Below are 20,000 nucleotides of genomic sequence, written 5' to 3' on the forward strand. Positions count from 1 at the left end.
CGCCTGAAAATAAAACTTTTGGAAATTGAAAATTGTCTGCAACTCTCCCATGAGAAGGAAAGAGCAGACAAAGAAGCCTGGGCTATAGACAACATAAAAACTAACCCCAGAGCTTTCTACAGGTATGCCAAAGAAACAGCTACGGTGCACTGTAGGATAGGCCACTCCTTGAAAAGGATGGCACACTCACAGGAAAACCAATGAGGGTAAGTGAAATACTGAATGAACAATTCAAGAGTGTTTTCACTCCACCCCTTGGGCATTTCCAAATCAGCAATCCAACTGACTTTTTTACCACTGCAGATATAGAATCAGAGGCGGCAACGTTAAATTACATCGATATAAAGGAAGACGATGTAATAAAGGCTATAGATGAAATGAAAATAGACTCAGCTATTGGCCCCGATGGATTCCCGGCAATCCTCCTAAAAGTATGTAAGAGAGTCTTAGCAAGACCACTGCAGTTCCTCTTTCAGAGCTTCCTTGCAGCTGGCAAACTTCCAAGAAAACTGAAGGAAGGTAAAATATGCCCTATTCATAAAGGAGGTAGCAGAGCGGAGGCCAAGAACTACAGACCTATCTCTCTGACCTCACACATCAGCAAGGTCATGGAACGAATAGTCAGAAGGAAACTAATCACCTTCCTTGAAGAAATGACTTGCTGCCTGACACCCAACATGGTTTCCGACCAGGAGAAGCTGCTTAACTCAGCTCCTGCAGCACTATGACTGGGTGCTGAAACAACTGCTCAACCACTCAAATGTGGAAGTCATATATCTCGACTTCGCAAAGGCCTTCGATAAAGTCGATCATGGAATGATATGTCACAAACTGCGTGATCTTGGCATAGTTGGAAAACTAGGAGAATGGCTTCACGACTTTCTGAAGAATAGAAGTCAGGTGGTAGTAGCCAATGGGGCCACTTCCATTAGCACGCAAATAGTGAGCGGTGTTCCACAGGGCACTGCTTTGGGACCACTACTGTTCATAATGGCCCTCTCAGACATGCCCTCAGCCACGCGGAGAGCCACGATCACAAGTTATGCAGATGATACAAAAGTTTCACAGGCAATACAGAACCCTGAAGACACTAGGCACCTGCAATATGAGCTGGACGAAATATACAAGTGGGCTGAAAAGAATAGCATGCAGTTTAATGCTGAAAAGTTTCAAGCTTTATACTATCAGCATGCAAAACTGAACCCGGAGGGATTGCAATCCCAGAGGCACAATCAGTGCGTGACCTGGGTATTCACATGAGTGATGACGCGACATTTCATGTACATGTTGCTAAACTGACAATGAAATGCAGACGGCTGGCTGGATGGATTCTTAGAACCTTTAGAACAAGAGAACAAGAAACCATGATGGTCCTCTGGAAGACACTTGTCCTAAGTCACTTTGACTATTGCTCTCAGCTATGGTCACCATCCAGTGTCAAGTTGATCACAGAACTTGAGGCGATCCAACGAAGCTACACGAAGAAGATAGCCTCTATGCAGAATGTAAGCTACTGGGAAAGACTCAAGAGATTAAAATTATATCCCTGGAGCGTAGGCGGGAAAGATATGCCATAATATACATCTGGAAGATCCTGGAGGGAAGTGTCCTGAACTTTGGCATCGAGAGTTACGCAAACGCCAGAACTGGGCGCCACTGCGTGGTGCCTAGGACTCCAAACTTGCCATCAAGATGTAGGACAAGATTCTGTGATAGCCTGGGCTTCCGAGGCCCACAGCTCTTCAATATCCTCCCGATGAACCTGAGAGACCTGCATGGGGTGGATACAGATGTCTTTAAAATGGAGCTGGATCTCTTCCTGTCAGGTGTCCCAGATGAACCAACTTCACGGCAGGAGGGGCAGATGAGGGCAGCTGCATCGAACTCTCTCATGCACCAAATAGCAGTTGCTAGAAAGCCTCCATGAAGTGAAACCAAGTAGCAACACCAAATGGCGGTGCCCAAGCATGGCCACAGATCATAAGCTGAAACTGGAATCAATCAATCAATCAATCAATATATATATATATATATATATATATAAATATATACAGCATGGACTCTCCTGTCAATAGACGACATATGACATATGAGGATCCTGCAATTTTCTTATTGAACAGCGACACATTACATTTGTTTATTGTGATAAAATATTTGTGATATATATATATATATATATATATACGTAAATGTAGAACAATGAAATGAGTGCTCAACAACGCATTGGTGGATATATAATTTCTTGATTTGTGAATAAATGCTACCATTGGTTTCATGTTAAGACGAGTAGGAAAATATCCTACTATCTTAACAATTTTTCAAACCGATCGCACGCGGAAAGGTGTTCTCCATTTTGGAAAACAGAAACGAGACTGTTTTCCAAAATGGAGGCGGGCACCTTTCTCCGTATGATCGGCTTGAAAAATTGTTAAGATACTAGGATATTTTCCTACTCGTCTTAACATGAAACCAATGGTAGCATTTATTCACAAATAAAGAGCGTGTGTGTGTGTGTGTGTGTGTGTTGTGTGTGTGTGTGGTAAGAAGAAAAGGAAGAACTAAAAAATCCAAACAGGTATCAATAAAACACTCAGATTTAAAGGAATTTAGATAAATCTACCACACAATCAGACACCAATAAATGCAAGCAGAGTACACACCCATCGTAATCTTGATGTATGACAAGTAGATCCAAATATCATTTAGAAGAACTTCGAGAAATACTGATAGAGAAAATCTCTTTAATTGGAGAAATTGTTTCTGTTGTATCAACATATTTAAATATAGAAAATACCATTGAAATTAGTATATCACTTTGAATGTATCCTAATTTTGGATCGCCTTGAAAGCGTTGTGTTAACATTCTGTTTTGGATATATCAATTACTATGATATTTTGTAAATCTAGATATGTTGACACAGCGGAAGCAATGGTGAATTCTACAATTAAAGACGTGATTTTTCTTCTGTCTGTATTTTTGTTTATATTTTGGTTTTTCTCCAGAATGGAGACGAACACCATTCCCCTATGTGATCGGCTCAAAAAAGTGTTGAGATGAAACCAATGTGAGCCTTAATTCATAAATAAATAAATTCTATCCAGCAATGGATCGTTCGACATTTTTGAATGTATGTATGTGGAGTGGCTGTGTGGTAAGTAGCTTGTTTACCAACCACATGGTTCCGGGTTCAGTCCCACTGCGTGGCACCTTGGGCAAGTGTCTTCTACTATAGCCTCGGGTCGACCAATGCCTTGTGAGTGGATTTGGTAGACGGAAACTGAAAGAAGCCCGTCGTATATATGTATATGTATATATATGTGTGTGTGTGTTTGTGTGAGTGTGTTTGTCCCCCTAGAATTGCTTGACAACCGATGCTGGTGTGTTTATGTCCCCGTTACTTAGCGGTTCGGCAAAAGCGACCGATAGAATAAGTACTGGGCTTACAAAAAATCGAGTTGCTCGATTAAAGGCGGTGCTCCAGCATAGCCGCAGTCAAATGTTTGAAACAAGTAAAAGAGTAAAAGAGTATGTATGTATGTATTATGTATATATGTATGTATGTATGTATGTATGTATGTATGAATGTATGTATGAATGTATGTATGTATATACAGCCATATATACATGTATGAATGCATGTATATATGTATGTGATCTTGGTAAGACTGTAAGACGAGTCAGGAGTTCTAAATAATTTATTCAGTTACAATATCATGTTTGTTGATTTTGCGCCCTCCTCGATTGCTGCATGCACAATGAAGGACACTCTTCAAATGGTAAGTCTTGCTTGATAGCTACTGAGGTTTCTTCATTGAATGATGAACCTCGATACTTGTTATCTGGCACGGCCCTTTCCTTACTGGTGGGACACACATAGTGGCCGGTAAGCATCGTGTCTTGAACCCTGAATTTCCAGTACTTGCAGAAGCAGCGACCTGTTGATTGCAAAAATGACATCCTTTTAGTCTGTTGGGGACGACTCGTGGCCTAGTAAGGCCACCTTGATGCCTGATGTGGTAATGTTGTTTGTTGTCATGGCACACGTGCTTGCTGGTGTGACATACACATTGGCTGTTGTTCCTCTCTTGTGAGCTGAGGCCCACCTGTCGACAGCTGGCACACTCTTGTTGCCCAGTACGGAAGATCTGCTCTTTGGGGTGGCTCCTATACTGGATACAATGTTCTTTTGTGTAGAAATCCGGTGGGGACGTAAGTGTCCTTTGTTTGGTAAAGGGGTTTTGCATTAGATCGGAGAAGGCCATCTCTTGCTTAACGAGACTATTTCGTTGGCTAGAGAGGCTCTGTTGATGGCTGGTGAGGCTCCGTTGATGATTGATAAGGTTCTGATATTCGTTACTATGGTCCGCTTGTTGACTGAAGTTACTTAGTTGGTTGGTAAAGCATTTGTTTGATTTGGTGATGTTTATTTGATGGTTCACATGTCGGTTGCAGGGGATGACTCGGTATATGGGACGACTTTCTTGCTGACAAACTGAGCATCGTTTTTGACTCGTGAAATGACCCTGTTGATTTCTGAGGCTCGCCTGCTGAGTACCTATATTCATTCGTATCTTAGGTATATCCGCACATTGACAAATAGGTTTCATTCGTTTGTTGATGGGGTTCACCTTTTGAATGGTTATATGCCTTTGTTCACTGAGAATGGCTCCATCTTGATTGGCAAGGTCTTCTTGGCTGGTACTCCTGCTCTCTTCTAGACTGGCAGCGCTTCCTTTTTCACTACTGAGGCTACTTTCTGAACGGCTGGGGCTTTTCTCTTTATTCTGATTGGTGAATATAGCTTGTTGACAGATGTGTCGGGCTTGATCGTCGATGTAGATTGCTTGGCTGTTTAAGCATCTTTCTTGACTGACGGGTCTGGCTTGCTGATGTGCACTGTATAAGCATCCATCTTCAATGGTGTGGGTCTCTTGATGAACGGGAATAGTCTCTTTTTGACTAGTGATTCTCTCTCGTTGAATTATCCCGTATCCTTCATGAATAGTGAAGCTCTCTCCTTGTTGACTAGTGATGCACACCCCTGGTTGACTACTGATGCTCTCTCGCGGATATTTGAGGATTCCTTGACTAGAGATGATTTCTCGTTCACTGTCGACGTCTCCTTGATAAGTAATACTCTCTCGTTGACTTTTGACGGCTTCGTTTTGAGTACTGATGCCCTCTCGTTGAATTTTTACGTATCCTTCTTGCTGACTGATGACGTCTCCTTGACTAGTGGCAATATCTCGTTGTATTTTAATGCTTCTTTGTTGACAATTGATGCACTCTCGTGGACTGTCAACGTCTCTTTCACTAGTGATGTTCTTCCAGTAACTGTCAATGCCTCTTTCGTGACTAGGAATGCCCTCTCGTGGACGTTTGACGTCACCTTTTTCACCAATGATGTCCTCTCGTTGACTGTCAACGTCTAATTGTTGACCAGTGACACTCTCTCGAGGACTCTCGACGGTTTCTTGTTGACTTGTGATGCTCTTTCGTTGACTTTTGACGACACCCTCTTCACCAATGATGCATTCTCGTTGACTATCAGCATCTAATTGTTCATTAGTCACTCGAGGACTGTCGATGATTCCTTGTTGACCTGTGATGCTCCCTCGTTTACTGTCGATGCGTCCTTCTTGACCAGTGATGCTCTCTGGTTCACGTTTGACGTCACCTTCTTCACCAATGATGCCCACTCGTTGACTGTCGACGTCTAAGTGTTGACTAGTGATGCTCTTCCGAGGACTGTCGACGATTCCTTGCTGACTTTTGATGCTCCCTCGTTTACTGTCGATGCGTCCTTCTAGATTAGTGATGTCCTCTCGAGGACTGACGACGATTCCTTGCTGACTTGTGATGCTCCCTCGTTTACTGTCGATGCGTCCTTCTTGACTAGGAATGCTCTCTCGTTGAGGTTTGACGTCACCTTCTTCACCAATGATGCCCTCTCGTTGACTGTCGACGTCTAATTGTTGACTAGTGATGTCCTCTCGAGGACTGTCGACGATTCCTTGTTGACTTGTGATGCTCCCTCGTTTACTGTCGATGCGTCCTTCTTGACTAGGAATGCTCTCTCTTGGACGTTTGACGTCACCTTCTTCACCAATGATGCCCTCTCGTTGACTGTCGACGTCTAATTGTTGACTAGTGATGTCCTCTCGAGGACTGTCGACGATTCCTTGTTGACTTGTGATGCTCCCTCGTTTACTGTCGGTGCGTCCTTCTTGACTAGGAATGCTCTCTCTTGGACGTTTGACGTCACCTTCTTCACCAATGATGCCCTCTCGTTGACTGTCGACGTCTAATTGTTGACTAGTGATGTCCTCTCGAGGACTGTCGACGATTGCTTGTTGACTTGTGATGCTCCCTCGTTTACTGTCGATGCGCCCTTCTTGACTAGTAATGCTCTCTCGTGGACGTTTGACGTCACCTTCTTCACCAATGATGCCCTCTCGTTGACTGTCGACGTCTAATTGTTGACTAGTGATGTCCTCTCGAGGACTGTCGACGATTCCTTGTTGACTTGTGATGCTCCCTCGTTTACTGTCGATGCGTCCTTCTTGACTAGGAATGCTCTCTCGTGGACGTTTGACTTCACCGTCTTCACTAATGATGCCCTCTCGTTGACTGTCAACGTCTAATTGTTGACCAGTGGCACTCTCTCGAGGACTGTCGACGGTTTCTTGTTGACTAGTGATGCTCTTTCGTTGACTTTTGACGACACTTTCTTCACTAATGATGCATTCTCGTTGACTATCAGCATCTAATTGTTCATCAGTCACTCGAGGACTGTCAACGATTCCTTGTTGACTTGTGATGCTCCCTCGTTTACTGTCGATGAGTCCTTTTTGACTAGTGATGTCCTCTCGAGGACTGACGATGATTCCTTGTTGACTTGTGATGCTCCCTCGTTTACTGTCGATGCGTCCTTCTTGACTAGGAATGCTCTCTCGTGGACGTTTGACGTCACCTTCTTCACCAATGATACCCTCTCGTTGACTGTCAACGTCTAATTGTTGACCAGTGACACTCTCTGGAGGACTGCCGACGGTTTCTTGTTGACTAGTGATGCTCTTTCGTTGACTTTTGACGACACCCTCTTCACTAATGATGCATTCTCGTTGACGATCAGCATCTAATTGTTCATCAGTCACTCGAGGACTGTCAACGATTCCTTGTTGACTTGTGATGCTCCCTCGTTTACTGTCGATGAGTCCTTTTTGACTAGTGATGTCCTCTCGAGGACTGACGACGATTCCTTGTTGACTTGTGATGCTCCCTCGTTTACTGTCGATGCGTCCTTCTTGACTAGGAATGCTCTCTCGTGGACGTTTGACGTCACCTTCTTCACCAATGATACCCTCTCGTTGACTGTCGACGTCTAATTGTTGACTTGTGATGATCTCTCGAGGACTGTCGACGATTTCTTCTTGGCTTGTGATGCTCACTCGTTGACTATCAATGATACGTTCTTGACTAGTGATGTTCTCTCGTTGAGCTTTGACGTCACCTTCTTCACAAATGATGTCGTCTCGTTGCGTGTTCATGTAAATTAGTTGACTAACGATACTCTCACGAGGACTAGCATCGTATATTTGTGGACTTGTGATGCTCCCTCGTTTACTGTCGATGCGTCCTTCTAGATTAGTGAGGCTCTCTCGAGGAGTGAAGACATTTCCTTGTTGACTTGTGATGCTCCCTCGGGGACTAACGACTATTCTTTGCTGACTTGTCTTGCTTCCTCGTTTACTGTCGATGCGTCGCTCTAGACTGGTGTTGCTCACTCGAGGAGTGATGACGTTTCCTTGTTGACTAGTGATGCTCCCTCGTTTACTGTCGATGCGTCCTTCTTGACTAGTGATGCTCTCTTGTGGAGTGAAATCGATTCTTTGCTGACCTGTAGCGCTCTCTTTTTTACTGTCGATGCGCCCTTCTTGTCTAGTAATGCTCTCTCGTGGACATTTGACGTCACCTTCTTCACCAATGATGTCCTCTCGTTGACCCTCGACGTCGAATTGTTGATTAGTGATGTCATCTCGAGGACTGTCGACGGTTCCTTGTGGAGTTGTCATGCTCCCTCGTTTACTGTCGATGCGTCCTACTTGACTAGTGGTGCTCCCTCGAGGACTGACGACGATTCCTTGCTGACTTGTCTTGCTCCCTCGTTTACTGTCGATGCGTCCTTCTTGACTAGTGGTGCTCCCTCGAGGACTGACGACGATTCCTTGCTGACTTGTCTTGCTCCCTCGTTTACTGTCGATGCGTCCTTCTTGACTAGTGGTGCTCCTTCGAGGACTGACGACGATTCCTTGCTGACTTGTCTTGCTCCCTCGTTTACTGTCGATGCGTCCTTCTTGACTAGTGGTGCTCCCTCGAGGACTGACGGCGATTCCTTGCTGATCTGTGCTGCTCCCTCGTTTACTGTCGATGCGTCCTTCTTGACCAGTGGTGCTCCCTCGAGGACTGACGGCGATTTCTTGCTGACCCGTGTTGCTCCCTCGTTTACTGTCGATGCGTCCTTCTTGACCAGTGGTGCTCCCTCGAGGACTGACGGCGATTCCTTGCTGATCTGTGCTGCTCCCTCGTTTACTGTCGATGCGTCCTTCTTTACCAGTGGTGCTCCCTCGAGGACTGACGGCGATTTCTTGCTGACCCGTGTTGCTCCCTCGTTTACAGTCGATGCGTCCTTCTTGACTAGTGGTGCTCCCTCGAGGACTGACGGCGATTCCTTGCTGATCTGTGCTGCTCCCTCGTTTACTGTCGATGCGTCCTTCTTGACCAGTGGTGCTCCCTCGAGGACTGACGGCGATTTCTTGCTGACCCGTGTTGCTCCCGCGTTTACTGTCGATGCGTCCTTCTTGACTAGTGGTGCTCCCTCGAGGACTGACGGCGATTTCTTGCTGACCCGTGTTGCTCCCGCGTTTACTGTCGATGCCTCCTTCTTGACTAGTGGTGCTCCCTCGAGGACTGAGGGCGATTTCTTGCTGACCCGTATTGCTCCCTCGTTTACTGTCGATGCGTCCTTCTTGACCAGTGGTGCTCCCTCGAGGACTGACGGCGATTTCTTGCTGACCCGTGTTGCTCCCTCGTTTACTGTCGATGCGTCCTTCTTGACTAGTGGTGCTCCCTCGAGGACTGACGACGATTCCTTGCTGATCTGTGTTGCTCCCTCGTTTACTGCCGATGCGTCCTTCTTGACTAGTGGTGCTCCCTCGAGGACTGACGGCGATTTCTTGCTGACCCGTGTTGCTCCCTCGTTTACTGTCGATGCGCCCTTCTTGACTAGGAATGCTCTCTCGTTGACGTTTGACTTCACCGTCTTCACTAATGATGCCCTCTTGTTGACTGTCAACGTCTAATTGTTGACCAGTGACACTCTCTCTAGGAACGTCGACGGTTCCTTGTTGACTAGTGATGCTCTCTCGTTGACTTTTGACGACACCCTCCTCACTAATGATGCATTCTCGTTGACTATCAGCATCTAATTGTTCATCAGTCACTCGAGGACTGTCGACCATTCCTTGTTGACCTGTGATGATCTCCCATTTACTCTCAATCTCTTCTTCTTGACTAGTAATGCTCTCTCGATGACTTTTGAGGTCACCTTCTTGACTAGGACCTTCGACTAATATTTGAGGACTAGCGTTGCTCCCTCGTCTTCTGTTGATGAGTCCTTCTTGACTAGGAATGCTCTCTCGCTGACTTTTGACATCACCTTCTTCACTACTGATAAACTTACGTTGACTGTCGACGTCTAATTGTTGACTAGTGATATTCTCCCGTTTACTGTCGATGCGTCCGTCTTGATCCGTGATGCTCCCTCGAGGACTGACGACGATTCCTTCTTGACTTGTGATGCTCCCTCGTTTACTGCCGATGTGTCCTTCTTGACTTGTAACGCTCTCTCGTTGACTTTTGACACCACCTTCTTCACTAATAATGCCCTCTCGTTGACTGTTAACGTCTAATTGTTGACCAGGGACACTCTCTCGAGGACTGTCGACGGTTCCTTCTTGACAAGTGATGCTCTCTCGTTGTCTTTTGATGATACCTTCTTCACTAATGATGCATTCTCGTTGACTATCAGCATCTAATTGTTCATCAGTCACTCGAGGACTGTCGACCATTCCTTGTTGACCTGTGATGATCTCCCGTTTACTGTCGATCTCTCCTTCTTGACTAGGAATGCTCTCTCGTTGACTTTTGACGTCACCTTCTTTACTAGGACCTTCGACGAATATTTGAGGACTAGCGTTGCTCCCTCGTCTTCTGTTGATGAGACCTTCTTGACTAGTAATGCTCTCTCGCTGACTTTTGACATCACCTTCTTCACTACTGATAAACTCACGTTGACTGTCGACGTCTAATTGTTGACTAGTGATATTCTCTCGTGGACTGTCGACGATCCCCTGTTGACTTGTGATGCCCTCTTGTTTACTGTCGACCTCTCCTTCTTGACAAGTGATGCTCTCTTGCTGATTGGTGACATCTTGTTCCTTACTAGTGGAGCTTTCTCGGCGACTGTCGACGTCTACTTGTTGACCAGTGATGCTCTCTCTTTGACTGTCGACGTCTACATGTTCTCTAGTGATGCTCTCTTGTTGAATGTTGGTGTCTCCTTTCTCACTAGTGATGGTTTCCTGCCGACTCTCGACGTCTACTTTTTGACTAGCGATGCTCTCTCGTTTGCTGTCGATCTCTGCGTGTTGACTCGGGATGCTTTCTCGCCGACTCTCGACGTTTACTTGTTGACTAGCGACGCTCTCTCTTTTGCTGTCGATCTCTGCGTGTTGACTCGGGATGCTTTCTCGCCGACTCTCGACGTCTACTTTTTGACTAGCGACGCTCTCTCGTTTGCTGTCGATCTCTGCGTGTTGACTCGGGATGCTTTCTCGCCGACTCTCGACGTCTACTTTTTGACTAGCGACGCTCTCTCGTTTGCTGTCGATCTCTGCGTGTTGACTCGGGATGCTTTCTCGCGGACTCTCGACGTCTACTTTTTGACTAGCGACGCTCTCTCGTTTGCTGTCGATCTCTGCGTGTTGACTCGGGATGCTTTCTCGCCGACTCTCGACGTCTACTTTTTGACTAGCGACGCTCTCTCGTTTGCTGTCGATCTCTGCGTGTTGACTCGGGATGCTTTCTCGCCGACTCTCGACGTCTACTTTTTGACTAGCGACGCTCTCTCGTTTGCTGTCGATCTCTGCGTGTTGACTCGGGATGCTTTCTCTCGCCGACTCTCGACGTCTACTTTTTGACTAGCGACGCTCTCTCGTTTGCTGTCGATCTCTGCGTGTTGACTCGGGATGCTTTCTCTCGCCGACTCTCGACGTCTACTTTTTGACTAGCGACGCTCTCTCGTTTGCTGTCGATCTCTGCGTGTTGACTCGGATGCTTTCTCGCCGACTCTCGACGTCTACTTTTTGACTAGCGACGCTCTCTCGTTGCTGTCGATCTCTGCGTGTTGACTCGGATGCTTTCTCGCCGACTCTCGACGTCTACTTTTTGACTAGCGATGCTCTCTCGTTTGCTGTCGATCTCTGGTGTTGACTCGGGATGCTTTCTCGCCGACTCTCGACGTCTACCTGTTCACTAGTGATGATCTCAGGCTGACGTTTGACCTGTCTTTCTTTACTAGTGACGCTGTCTTCTGGAATAATTGGGCCCCTTTTTACATAAATGGGGGTCCGTAATTGATCGATTTGTGGGCATGGGAAGCCAGGTTGTTGACATGTTATGTTGCTTTGTTTACAAACGTAGTCCTTTCTTACACAAATTTGGGTCTTTGGTTGACGGACGACGTTCTCTCTTGCGCTTGTGAAGCCACACCGTTGACAGGTCATTTTGTTTTGTTCACAAACGAAGCCCACGTTTGCACAATTGCAAAACTTTTGTTTACTGCTGACGTTCTCTTGTGGGTATGTGAATCCACATTCTTGACAGGTTATGTCGAATTGTTCACAAACGGGCCCCTTCCCTGTACAAGTGTAGGACGTTTCTCGACAGATGACGTTCTCTTGTGGACATGTGAACCCACATCTTTGACAGGTTATGTTACTTTGTCCACAAACGGGATCTCTACAGGGCATCTCTTCTTCACTGATAGCACTGTTCTCTTCACTGATGCGCTTCAGTCGTGAATAGATGCAGCAGTCGTCTTTACTAGTGGTGGCCTCTTGATCGCAGATTATTCTTCCTTGTGGAAAGATGAGGGCTTCTTCGTCACTATATAGGCTCGCTGGTTCACTTCCTAGGCTTCCGTATTCACTGGTAGCAGACCCTAGTTGACTACTAGTGAGGCTCCCTGTTGCATCAAATTTCACTCGCGTTTGTTGATTTTCCCTGCTTTGGCTATTTGTGCTCCCTTGTGGACTGATACGAACCCTTTTTTCATCGGTAAGATAATCTGATTGACTAGTCTTCCTTTTTGTACGGGAAGACAAGTTCCTCTTGTCGGTTTCAACAATGGTGTTGTCATCGGAGATGACATCATCTTGTTCACTACTTAAGCTTGCTGGTTCACTTCCTAAGCTTCCGAATTCACTGGTTATAGTCCCTAGTTGATTACTGAGGCTAGTCGCCTCTGTTGCATCAAGCTTCGTTTGTGATTGGGGATTTTCCGTTTTTGAACTGATTGCGCTCTCTTTTTCATCGGTAAGATAATCTGGTTGACGAGTCGTCTTTTCTTTGGGGAATCCCTTTTTATCAACATCGCTGCTCTCTTCGCTGATGATATCTTCTTGTTCACTACTTGAGCTCGCTCGTTCACTTGCAACGCTTTCAAATTCGCTAGTTGCACTCCCTACTTCATCACTAGAGAGACTTCCAAATTCACTGCTTACACTCCCTAATTTGGTGTTCTTGTCTCGACCGGTGTGTTTAGATGAACCTTTGGCTTGGTTAGATTTCATTCTTGGCTATTGTGTTTCTGTCTTTTGACTAGTGAGGATTTCTCGTCAAATGTTGAGTCTCCTTTATTGAGTAGCGAAACTTTTTGACTGGTTAAACGTTACAGGTGTGTAGTATAGACTTCTGAAAACGTTCCATATCATTTCTGGTTCTTATTGTAATATTCTCTCAGCCACAATAGACATGGCATTTAAAGGCATCTCTTCTGCGTTCTTCTGCGCCTGTTATAATAACAATGATTTCTAACTTAGGCACAAATTCACAAATATAGAGGAAACATTTATTAATGGTCCGGTTCTTATTCCGAGCCAAGGAAGGAACATCTACGCGTTCGCTTGAGCTTCTAGAGATAGTAAGCGAATCTCCCTCAAATCCCGCCACTACCGACTAAAAATAGGGAACAAGGCATTCGATGATATGGTTTCGGATACAGAATTAATCTGAATTAAACGATGGGAAGCTTTTGATTACAAACCGGCTTGATCATTAGGAAATGTTTTTTGTTGAATTTGTAAGCTTGAGAAATTAAGTAAACTTTGATAAGCTTTCAACTTAGAATATAAAGCAATTTAACTAAATACCGGATGTCAAATCGCGTAGCACTAATCTAAGCTTCCCACTGACAAAAGAAATCAATATTTGATATAAGGAGCGAGCTGACAGAATCGTTAGCACGCCAGGCAAAATGCCTAGCGGTATTTCGTCCGTCTTTACGTTCTGAGTTCAAATCCCCGCCGAGGTTGACTTTGCTTTTTATCCTTTCAAATAAGTACCAATTGAAAACTGGGGTTGATGTAATGGCCTTACCCCACCCGTAAACATTGCCGGTCCTGTGCCAAACTTTAGAAGCTATATGCAATATATTAAAAACGAAAAGTGTGGCGAGCACTCCAATATATCGAGATGGAAAGTAATGCAGGTTCAGTCACTAGTTGACACTATTTTAATTTATCTCAACTTAAACCACTGATATCTTTAGGAATGCCACCATTTCAGTTTCTCTAAAAGAGTAAAGCCAGTTCAGGTACAACTAAAAATAATGATAATAAATCATATTGTAAAGAGATTTCAAATCGCTAGTCGAGGTAATTTCACTGCTAGTAATCAAGTCGGTTTATGATGGAAGACGTTCTAACTATGAACAACGTTCCGAAAACCCTGGGGGTACAATTTGAGTGAAATGTAGATACCATTTCTTGCAAGTCAAGAAATGTGGCTTGTCGTATGTTTGCGAAATTTGTCTTCTACATCATACTGTTTGAGTGACCACATAAATTCTCCCTTCTTGGGCATCTTTTTGAAAAGTAACAGATATGAAATTAATAACATTTTCTAGATATATAACCGGAAATATTATTTTCGTTTTAAATAACCAGAAATTTACAGAGCAAACTCAGTTAAATTCGACATTCAACGGTCACTAACATTAAGCTGAAAGTTGTTTTTTTTTCTTTTCAATTTGAAAGTTTATTTTCAAATTGTTTATATATTGATAAAAAGAAAAGTGGGGACTGAAATCTTCCTTTTCTACTCTAGGTACAAGGCCCGAAATTTTGGGGCAGAGGACCAGTCAATTAGATCGACCCCAGTACGCAACTGGTACCTAATTTATCGATCCCGAAAGGATGAACAACAAAGTCGACCTCGGCGGAATTTGAACTCAGATCGTAAAGACAGACGAAATACTGCTAGGCATTTCGCCCGGCGGTTCTGCTAGCTCGCCGCCTTGGACTGAAAACTTCCTGAAGGCAAGTAATTGAGGACATAACTAACGCTGATAATATTGACTGAAATGAATTACTTCTTAAAGGATATATCTTCTGTGATGACTAATATTAAAAGTAATGTTAACTTTTTTGCATCATTGGAATTAATTAATAATCTAGCGGTATGCTGTAAATGAGTCAATGCATTTGGGGACATGTTCAAACGAAAAAAGTCTGAAGATGTTGTTTTGGCCTCGTATCCAACTGCCTCACCTGACTGGAGCTTATATATAAGTGGGCGGCAGTTCACTACAAATATTCTGTAATATTGTAGCGGGTCGGTGTTAGTATAAATGAAATAATTGATCGCTAGTATAAACCATTTCAGAATTCGGTTTCAATATATTGCCGAGTCTCCCGGCGGTATATTTTTAACTTATTACACTCGTAGTGGGTAGCGAACTTCTTCACTACTTCAGGGAGTGACGACCCTGCCTGACACGAGTTCCGGGCTCAGCTGGCTCCGGCTGACAGTACCCGGTATGGGCCCCTATCCAGGGTTACGGAAAGGAGACAACCTTCAAAGAAATCCGGAGTGGAGCCCCGAAGGTGGTCTAGTGTTCGACTCGACACTCTTCCGGCAGCTCCTGCAACCAAGCTGGTGCCAAACGTAATGCAATGCACTCCTTTGGACTACATCAGCAAGGTCGAGAGAGGAAACCTGACGATTGGGCTACCCAGGACTTTCTTATCTCTAGCCCAGGCATGCGCAAAACTGGAGAGGACACTTCAGTGCTGCTGTAAAAAGCTGCAGAAACAACACGGGAGGTAACAGTCACGAGTGATAAGTCCATTCAGATTGGCATAAAATATGGGCGCTACGGGTTACCTCTGACGGTGGGAGGGACCTCCATGTCCTATTGGTTAGCTACTGCCCACCTCAAGCTGGGCAGCCCCCAGTTAATAAGGTGCTGACCCGCCACAGGCCGCCTGCTCCATTGGGTGCTTGGAGCTAAGAGTATGACTTGAAAAGCGGCCTGCAACCTCTGCACCAAGCAAACAACTAAAAGTCAAGAAAACACCTGGAATATCTGATGATCTACTCAGGGTTGAAGACACTAGGAAAACGGCCATCATTGACCGTGAACTAAAGAAGCTCAACATAGACATTGCTGGGCTACAGGAGACAAGACTTCCCTCAAACGGCAAACTCAAAGAGCAGGATTTCACCTTTTGGCAGGGAAGCAATCCAGAAGAATCTCGTCAACATGGCGTCAACATGGCGTTGGCTTTGCAGTGAGAAACTCACTACTCTCCTCAATAGAACCACCATCAGGAGGCACTGAGCGTATCCTCTCACTGCGCCTCTCGACTTCTTCTGACTCAGTACATCTACTCAGTATCTATGCTCCCACTCTCTACAGCTCAGAGGAGACCAAGGACCAGTTCTACAAAGATCTCAACTGTGTCATAGAAAATATACCAACGACTGAAAATATCTACCTTCTAGGGGATTTTAACGCTCGCGTGGGATCTGACCATGATTCGTGGCCCATTTGTGTTGGACACTTTGGTATTGGTAACATGAATGACAATGGTCAGAGACTACTCGAATTCTGCACATACCACAACCTGTGCATCACAAACACATTCTTTGCCAACAAGCCATCCCACAAGGCATCTTGGAGACATCCAAGATCTCACCACTGGCATCAGCTGGATCTCATCATTACACGGAGATCCTTTCTGAGTTCTACTCTATTGACCTGCAGTTACCACAGCGCGGATTGTGACACAGACCACTCACTAATTAGAAGTAGGGGGCCTAAAAAAGTCCATCGCTCCAAGAAAGTGGGCCGACCACGCATTAACACTGCCAGAACCTCGGACCCTACACTGCAAAAATGTTTTGCTGCTTCTATCAAGGTTGCCCTCAGTAGCTGCCCAACCTCCTCTGCTGAAAGTAGGTGGAACTATATCGGGGAAGCTTTGTATACGACATCAATAGGTACTTTCGGTATGAGAGAAATGCAAAACCCAGATTGGTTCAATGCTGAGCTCTCAGAGCTGGAACCAGTTATCGAAGCAAAGCGTGCAGCTCTGATGCAATACAAGAGTGACTCTTCTACAAAGTCACTCGAAGAACTCAGAAAGGCACGAAATAAAACCCAACTGACAGCCAGACGCTGTGCAAATAGGTATTGGCAGGAAATCTGTCAGAGTATCTAGTCAGCTGCTGACAGGGGCGACACCCGTGGGATGTATGCCGGTTTGAAGAAGGCCCTCGGTCCATCCGCAACCAAGTCAGCCCCTCTGAAATCAACTACTGGAGATCTCATCAGGGATCAAAGCAAGTAAATGGATAGATGGGTGGAGCACTACCAGGATCTCTACTCACGGGAGACTACAGTGGCTGAGGTTGCAGTCGAGAGTGTCAAGATCTTGCCAGTCATGTGCGAACTTGACAGTCCGCCATCTATAGCAGAGCTCACCAAAGCTGTTGACTCCCTAGCAAGAAACAAGGCTCCGGGAAAAGACGGCATCCCCTCAGAGATCATCAAAGCCGGCAAAAACACCATCCTGCTTCGGCACCTTCATGAGCTTCTGTGTCAGTGCTGGGAAGAGGGTACAGTCCCTCGGGATATGCGGGATGCTAACATCATTACGCTTTACAAAAACAATTACCGTGGAATATCTCTTCTAAGCACTGTTGGAAATACCTTTGCCCGCGTTATCCTGGCCAGGCTACAACTATTTGCTTCTCGAATCTATCCGGAATCGCAGTGTGGCTTTAGAAGAAGCACATCAACTATCGATATGATATTCTCCATACGCCAACTTCAGAGAGCAGAAAATGCCATTATATATGGCCTTCATTGATCTAACAAAGGCTTTTGACTCGGTAAGCAGAACAGGCCTCTTCATCCTGCTCCAAAAAAATCGGATGTCCACCACAGCTGCTGAGGATCATCAAGTCTTTCCATGATGACATGCAAGGCACCATACAGCACAACGGTTCGACATCAGCCGCCTTCCAAATAAAAAAACGGGGTAAAGCAAGGCTGTGTCCTCGCTCGTACATTGTTTGGCATCTTCTTCTCGCTCTTACTCTCACATGGCTTTCAGACATCAGATGATGGAGTGTTTCTGCACAGTAGAAGTGACGGGAAACTGTTCAATCTCTTGCGCCTGCGTGCCAAGACCAAAATCAGAAACGTCCTGATCAAGGAGATGCTATTTGCTGATGATGCCGCTCTGGTATCACACACAGAAGAAGCCCTCCAAAGGCTCATTAACTGTTTTGAGCAAGCGTGTAACGACTTTGGCTTAGATATCAGCCTTAAGAAGACCAACATCATGGGTCAGGCTACATCGGACATCCCAAACATACATATTGGAGACCACAGATTACAAGAGGTGGAGAAGTTTACCTATCTGGGTTCTACCGTCACCTACAACCTATCCCTTGACACTGAGCTCAATATACGCATTGGCAAGGCAGCTGCTGTGATGGCCCAACTCTCCAAACGGGCTTGGGACAACAATAAGCTGACCAAGACCACGAAAATGAAGATCTACCAGGCATGTGTACTTAGCACTCTACTGTATGGAAGTGAGACTTGGACGCTATACACACGCCAAGAGCGTCGCCTAAACATCTTTCACCTGCGCTGCCTCCGGAAAATCCTCCGTATCAAATGGCAGAATCATATCCCCAACAAAGATGTCCTCAGGCAAGCAGGAATACCAAGCATGTTTTCACTCCTCACACAAAGACGTATGAGATGACTTGGGCATGTTAGCCGTATGAAAGATGGCAGAATCCCCAAGGACATACTCTACGGAGAGCTTGCTAGGGGTACTAAGTCTGTGGGTAGACCGTTCTTACGTTACAAGGATGTTTGCAAAAGGGACATGAAGGCCTGCAACATCAATATTAGCGGTTGGGAGGCAGTTGCCGGCAACCGTGGAGACTGGCGACGTACCGTAAAAGAGGGAATACAAAGGAGTGACAGAGAGAGAGAGAGGAGAAATGGAAAGACAAGAAAAGACGTCAACAAGAAACTATGGCATTACAACCAGCCAGGAACAGTCTTCGCTACATTTCCGGTACCTGCCAGAGGGAGTGTTTGTCCAGGATAGGACTACACAGCCACATCAGGAAATGTATCAGGACATGAAATGTAAAAGCCGAACTAGACTACTTTATGCGCAACTACATTGTCTCCCGAGACAAAAGGGATGCCAACAACACTCGTCTTACTTTGAAAATGAAATGTACAGCTTTTTCTCTATGAGTCTTGATGTGTTTTGAACAAATCTGTCAAAACTGTCTGAAATCACTGAGAGACAAGAACAAGGTACCGTCTATATGCAATAGCTCGACATACTAGAAATAGCAAACAATATTTCAAGATGAAATATTTTTCGTGTACACATGCGCAAACTGAATAAATTGAATAACTTGAATGTTGAACGGCTTTGTGTTAGACGTGCACTTTTAAATTCTATGACCACTGCATTGCCAGTATCTAAGAGAAAAACAGCAAAAGGCATTTACTTTCTACGTTCTCACGGTAACTTCATTGCAAAACTATGAGCATATTGAGAAAAACAGAAGCAATGGTATTGTAGAAAAAGTTATCTTAGGGCGAAAAACAAGAAAAGACGATAATGAGAGTGTTCTGCTTTAAACTTTGAAGGTTCTTTTCTGGACAACAGTAATCTTCCTCTGTAAAATCGTTCTCTTATTGAATAAGTTTGTTATGGGACCGCAGAACTGTAATGCGTGGAGGCGCAATGGCCCAGTGGTTAGGGCAGCGGACTCGCGGTCGGAGGATCGCGGTTTCGATTTCCAGACTGGGCGTTGTGTGTGTTTATTGAGCGAAAACATCTAAAAGCTCCACGAGTCTCCGGCAGGGGATGGTGGCGCCCCTTGTTGTACTCATTCGCCCCAACTTTCTCTCACTCTTTCTTCCTGTAACGCTGCGATGGACTGGCGTCCCGTCCAGCTGGAAGGAACACATACGCCATAGAAACCGGGAAACCAGGCTCATGAGCGGGGCTAGGCTTGAAAAGGGCGCATAAAAGAAAAAAACATAGAGCTATAATGCAGTTCCTGGACCCGTCTTCAAAGTCATCTGGATTTTGTTTTGCTGCGAGGTTACAGGCGACTGTTTTATTTTAACCAGGAATCGATTGGTATAAATAGATGAAACTTTGACTTTTCGACACTGTTGTGAGGTTGGTTTTCTAACCAGGAATCGATTGGTGGAAATAGATGAAATTCTGACTTTCCGACACAAGTATGACAGACAGGTTAGGTTTTGGCTGTTTGGTGGGATTGAACGAATGAGCAAATGAACTTGTTTTGTGGCACC

The 20,000-nt window shown here is 45.2% G+C and overlaps 1 protein-coding gene and 1 long non-coding RNA gene across 3 annotated transcripts in view; both read right to left on the bottom strand.

The window, feature by feature from the left end:
* Window positions 1-3,795: 3,795 nt before the first annotated feature.
* On the bottom strand, window positions 3,796-12,915 carry LOC118764736. The gene is made up of 6 exons (XM_036505703.1): window positions 11,738-12,915; window positions 11,608-11,704; window positions 10,275-10,557; window positions 5,824-6,710; window positions 5,625-5,739; window positions 3,796-5,504 (listed from the first exon to the last, which is right to left on the bottom strand). The coding sequence occupies exons 1-6, from the start codon at window positions 12,913-12,915 to the stop codon at window positions 3,796-3,798; spliced, it is 4,269 nt and encodes a 1,422-aa protein (XP_036361596.1).
* Window positions 12,916-12,941: 26 nt separating this feature from the next.
* The window catches only part of LOC118764680, a 9,054-nt gene continuing 1,995 nt past the window's right edge, over window positions 12,942-20,000 (bottom strand). For both annotated transcript variants that reach the window (XR_005000487.1, XR_005000488.1), the window contains exon 2: window positions 12,942-13,134. This is a non-coding gene — a long non-coding RNA (uncharacterized LOC118764680). The remainder of the gene's footprint in view (window positions 13,135-20,000) is intronic.

Source organism: Octopus sinensis, linkage group LG9, assembly GCF_006345805.1.
Source record: "Octopus sinensis linkage group LG9, ASM634580v1, whole genome shotgun sequence".
NCBI lineage: Eukaryota > Metazoa > Mollusca > Cephalopoda > Octopoda > Octopodidae > Octopus > Octopus sinensis.